General features: G+C 35.5%; 1 protein-coding gene across 1 annotated transcript in view; it reads left to right on the top strand.

The window, feature by feature from the left end:
• The window catches only part of LOC109839502 (uncharacterized protein At1g04910), a 22186-nt gene continuing 18138 nt past the window's right edge, over window positions 2068-6115 (top strand). The window contains exons 1-2 of the mRNA XM_020407959.1: window positions 2068-2616; window positions 5248-5335. Coding sequence (XP_020263548.1) covers window positions 2437-2616; window positions 5248-5335 — 268 coding nt within the window. The 5' untranslated portion in view covers window positions 2068-2436. The remainder of the gene's footprint in view (window positions 2617-5247; window positions 5336-6115) is intronic.

Here is a 6115-nt window from a genome sequence, read left to right as displayed (position 1 = left end):
CGTTATTTGACTTATTAGTTGTCTTAGTTTGATGCATTTAATGGATGAAGTTTCTCTATGTATCGTCCTAACAAATGATTCTCGTATGTCGTGTAGATGAGAGTAGTGCAATATTATATTTTTCTTCTATTTTCAATACTTTGGTGATTAATGATTAGCATACAGCACCAAAATTAATTATTGATTGCTACTTGATGTAGAGAGAATGAACATCTGCCAATTTTTTCACTAATTTTTCACTACTACATGTTCATTTACAGTCAACTTTTTTGATAAAATTAACTATATACATTTAAATATTATCAGTCTCCTTGTGTGCAAGTAATAAAGTGCTTTATTTATTTTCTATGCGCATAAGTTTCATGTAAATTGATTCTATCTCATTGGTTATATTAATTAATAGGATGGAGGAAGATCAAATTTTGCCCATTTATATTTTCATCATGAGGACTTCGATAATAATCGTTTGATTTACATAATCGGATTAGATGCTAACTGGAGCTTATAGCAAATATGCTTAGTTTCTGATGTCCTCGACGTGGTATTACAGATCTTGGTCTCACATACTTGCAGTCCAAGATGGATAATCATCCACAAGATTTTCGTAATATTTACAACATTTACCCAGATTGCTTTATGAAGTTATGCAATATCTTGAGAGAGCGAGACCATATATAAGACACAGACCACATTAGTGTTGAGGAGATGATTGCTATTTTTCTTCTCACAGTTAGTCAGAATCAATGATACTCTGTTGCGACTGATAGATTTGATCGTTCAAAATGGACTATCAGTGTATGTTTTAATAAAGCATTATATGCTTTGGTATCTTTAACATCATGTTTGACGACATCACCCTTACTGATCAACCTGATAAGGTTAAACCAGAATCTCGCTTTTGGCCTTATTTCAAGTTATTCTTATTCCTCAAGATTTTACACACAAGTAGAAGCACAACGTGCACGCACGCATGTGTGCCCACACACACACATCTCACTTGAGATGGTCTGACACATTGATTATCCAGGCCTGTATCGTTGCAATAGATGAGACTCATATACCATGCACGGTGTATAACATAAATTGTTGGCCTTCTTGTTTTGATGATGTTTAACAAACAATTTGCGACTAATGTTATGTGTCTAGTGTTTGTGGTTTTTTTATTTATTGTAGACAAACAACACGTTAGAGGTTGGATGGAATTGCGTCATACCGATCATATCAAATGAAGGTTGGCAGAAATAGTGGATTGAAACCATTTGTAATTGAAGACATATAAATGATCAAGATTCGTCTGTGTTACCAAGATCGAGCGTCATGAATATCAGTTGCTTGGGTTAATAGTTTAGATTTTATATTATGTGTGTTAGATACTCTAAGCTCAATATCATATACACACATACACATTTTAGTTATATATATATACATGAGAAAAACTTATGTCAACTTAAGTGGACGTCCACTAAGTTTCTTAGTTATTGATGATCAATTGATTGACATACATTGTGGATAATCCGCTCCATTGAACTTGATCTACATATTCTAAAACCCCAACACACAAAATTTGGGGTGAACCTGTCGCGCTTTGACCCTTCATCCACTCGTATCAATTTTAATGGTTTCGAATGAATACATTATCCTACTAAATTATTCCACTTCAAAAATTATCCATCATTGTTCCACTAAATTATCCCAATGTCAAAAAATTAGCCCACTTTACCAATTATCCTAGTTCAACTTTAAAAGCTGTAGATGACCAAGCCCCGAAGCAATTATGTTCGTCACTGTGAAAAGGAATTGTTTCGATCGATCGGTGCGGGTTGGAAAAGTTGTTTCGGTCGATCAGTGCGGGTTGGAGCTTTTCCAACCCGACCCGAACCGATGAGATTATGAAACCGCACTGAACCGTTTAAAGTCGGGCGGTTCAGTCGGTTTTATCGCTTTGAACCAAACTTTGCTCAGCCGCTATTAGCTGAACTAGCATGGTTCTTCTATTTATATTTATAACTTAATTTTGCATAAACAATTCAGTTTCAATCAAAAGCTGCTGAGTAGAGAGAGAGAGAGAGAGAGAGAGAGAGAGAGAGGGGAAGAGCTTTCGGTATTTCGTAGTTCAGTCCTTGTTCGCATTACAGTTGGTTCGGTCCCGGCCCAATCAAAGGGGATCCGCAAAAAATTACCCCTCCCCTCCCTCTCCATCTCGATCCGTGCGAAATCAAAACGCAGTTTTAATTTACTCTCTAGAAAGTTTCGTCACAGTAACGGAGGCTCAAATCGAAATCAATACATCAAATCTAGGGTTTCACTTTCAGCAACTCCCTCGAATCATCGCAGACAAAAGCCATTAACGCCATTAATGCTGGTCCCTCGAAGCTTTTTTTTATTTATTAACCAGACCCGACTAAACCTAGGGTTTCTGCTTCTCGGCCTCATCTTATGAGAGCAATAATGGCGGTTCTTGACCCTAAAAAGGCGATCTACTCGGTATCGATCCCTAAATCGCTGCTGCTGGGATCGGTGCTGTTTGCTCTCGGTTTGATTTCTTTGTTTACGGGTCACATTGCGTCTGATATCGAGTGGGCGCAGCTTAGACGACGGTGGCAGCCGAGGAATCGGGTACATTATTATTATTATCTGTCGTTTATGTCATTTATGTCGTTGATGTGAGCGTAGCTTTCTCTTTTGTAAAAAAAGGTAATTTTTTTTTGAAGTAAAGGAGTGAAAAGAAGAGGAACAGGATAAGGAAACTTAGCAGGGAGTGGTTTTACTTAGTTATTCATTCCTTAACTAAACGGGGTGTCAAATTTTGGTTTATAAGAGATTTGGGTTCAACCAACTAGCTTTTAGGAATGAGTTGCAAGCCAGCAACGTGGGTAGTGGTGCCGATGGTAGATTGTTTGCGGGGGACTAGTCTAGTGCAAAGACAATGGGATGATCAGAATTGCAGTGTTTGAATGGAAATAGACAAAGCTGGCTTGAAGCTATGTCGTATCCTAGGTATCCGTTTGACCCACATTGACAAAGTGGGGAATCAAATGTGGATTCACAAGAAATTTGGGTTCTACTAGCTCATAGGGATGAGTTGCAAGTGAGCGACATAGGCGGTGATGCCTGACAATGGAGTGTTCTCTAGGTATTGATCTTGTGCAAAGTAAAAGGGGAGATGTCAAGATTGCAGTGTTTGACTGTGACTAGAAAAAGTCAGTCTACACAGGCATTGGGATTGTAGAAGCGTGGCGGTATTTTAGGGCCCCTTAAATCCCACATTGACTAAGTTGGGATTCAATTGTTGGTTTATGAGAGAATTGGGTTCCCTCCCTCCGACACGTAACCAATTGTTACTCAGGCGTGTCGTTTTGGATGCTGTGTCCGTGAACGAACTCTTTGCGGACACGCCATGGACACGTGTGGTTCAGAGCAAAACCCGACTTCCCCATTACTTATACCCTAAACTAGTTTCTTTGGTAATATTGGGTTAAAAAACAGTTGGTTTTTGAACCCGTAAACTGAAACATGTTACTTAGATATTTGAAAAATACCCATCGTATTATCTCTTGCGATCAAAACTAAACTTTTGTTGTTAAACCTTATTCTTATTTTGATTTAACTTGATTCTTAATTGTTATAGATAATAGAAAGAAATATACAAATGTTATAGGTATTTTAATTCAATATTTTGTAATATATATGTATTTGTAATATATATAGTATTTTTTAATATATATATGTATTTTGTAATATATATAGTGTCCTCATACCCTAAATTTTACAAATTTGCTGTTCGTGTCCGCACCCGTATCTGTGCTACCCAACCCCTAACTTTTAGGGTGTTACTTGCGCCAGACTCCTGTATTTCCTTCTTTTTTTATCAGATATGCTCGCACTTGAAGTTTATAAAATTAATAATTTACCAAAGTCATTAATTCATGTTTTTACCCACTAGGGACTAGTGACTAGAGAGTATTGTCTCAGGGGCTCTCTATATATGGTGGAAAACACGACAGCTCCTACTCATTGCGGATCTATGGCTCTTAATCCGCTATTTACCATATTTAACAAGTAAAAATCTTCTGAACTAATGATAAAATGACTTTTTTCCAAAATCTAGAAAAAAAGTGTTAAAAATATTCCACTTCCAAATCAAATTGAATCAATTTTTTCTGCTTGCGCTTAATGCTTGTGAGGGGATCCTATGACTTATCAGTCACGACCACAACCACAATAAAACTGTTGTATAATTAATGTTAAAAAAACTACAAATGGGTACATAGTGCTATATTTCAAGGAAACAGGATTTAAGGGGGCATAGAAACTGATAAAACCTGAGTATTGGTAGATTATAGTATTCATGATAAATCTTAGGGAAGTAGGGAGGACCACAAATGTGAATTGTCAAAAGGATCTATAACAACTCTGAATGCTAGATGCCAAATTTGTAAAATTGAAATGTATGATTAAACCAAGAATAGAAACTTGAGGGAGAACAGTATTGATGTTGTCATAATTTACTTCTGATGATGCTTCTGCTTCAAAATGTAGGTTGTAAACTGGTGTGCAGTTTGTGCATGTTTTCCAATTTTCTGCATTCTTCAAATAATGCTTTCCGTATGTGATGAGATAATCATTTGCTTAGTTTAGCATGTACAAACTTGTCATTTTCACTTAGTGGAGGACATATCATCTTGACATTAATTTCGCATGATGTATTATTGCATTAGATATATAAATATTATATGATATGACTCGGATATACCATGATTTCGACGCACTCATTCTGTAATCTTTATCTCATGTATGATATATTTTACTGTATGATTGGGATTTGATTTATGCTGCATTGCATATTACTTTTACTACTGACTAAGTGCAAAGAAGCAATTTGTAAATGATAAAATCCTTTGCTTTGTTTATTACATTTTTTAAAGTTGCAAATGCATTAAATGCACTGCCAAATGATTTTCTTGGGATTCTACGGAGGCAAGAAGCAGAGTTTTATTGAGATAAAACCTCTTCAAGATATTCTTATCAATTCAACTTCTACAAGGTAATGACATCACGTGGTATGTAGGAAGTTTCTAAAGAGGATGTAAGATGATGCTACGTACTGCACATGGTATAACTAATCAAAATCAGCTACATAATTATAAACTGATGAAAATGCTACTGTTACTAAATCTAGTTTCCATTCTTTGAGCTGTTCTATTCGAATCATTATGGTTGAATCCATTAATTTAAAGCTATTGACAGGTAGTCTATCGAGAACCGGTTGATATATGGAAATCGGAAGTTTCAAATCTCTACTATGGTTGTAGTGATAGAGGCCCCAACTTCGGAAGTAAGTACTCCAAATATTTAATCATCTTTAAGATATACTTTGATAGATTTATCAACTTAAATGCCGGTCTTCTTTTAGATGTCGCTCAGCTATTTTATTGTTTCTTTTCCTTTTCTTTTCTTTTGTCGAAGAACATTTGTTATTTATCGATTCATGTATTTTCCTTTTTGGTGTCACTGAGTCCATACTATGTCATTTCTTTGATTTAATATAATCGTCTTTCCTTTCTTGCTGGGAATCATTTAGTTAGTAATACATGTAAATACTCTATGAAGAAACTGACGAAGGAGTTAATGCATAAGAATGCATGCTATTTTGCTAGTTGGTGACTCTTAATAATTACCAATGCTTTCTACTATGCAAACAATTTTAGCTTCTTCCTGTATTGTAGTTTCCAACTTGTGCTATTCTATTGGATACTGACCAATTCCTTATTTGTAAATAGTTATAAAACTTCCATGTTTCTATTTATGTTAACATTAAATTCCTTTTCTTCCTTTATCTTATGTAAGTGGCAGGGATGGGATTATAAAACTCGCATCTGCATGATCTTATTAAGAAAGAACAAATTTGAGGCACCTTAAAGGGGAATATACAGTTCTCATTTGCCAGAAAAGCATACGTAGGTCAAGTCATGGAATAGGAAAGGCATTTTGCCCAAACAATGTAAATTAATTTCATTTACATAAGAAATATCATCCACGCTATTGTAAAAATTTATTGAAATAAATTTACTCATTTCAGGAATCTTTTTTAGTTGTAATGCCTTTGCATCTCTGT

This window comes from Asparagus officinalis, chromosome 4 (genome assembly GCF_001876935.1).
Source record: "Asparagus officinalis chromosome 4, Aspof.V1, whole genome shotgun sequence".
In the NCBI taxonomy this organism is placed as follows: Eukaryota; Viridiplantae; Streptophyta; class Magnoliopsida; order Asparagales; family Asparagaceae; genus Asparagus; species Asparagus officinalis.
This window is presented reverse-complemented; position numbering and strand designations above follow the sequence as displayed.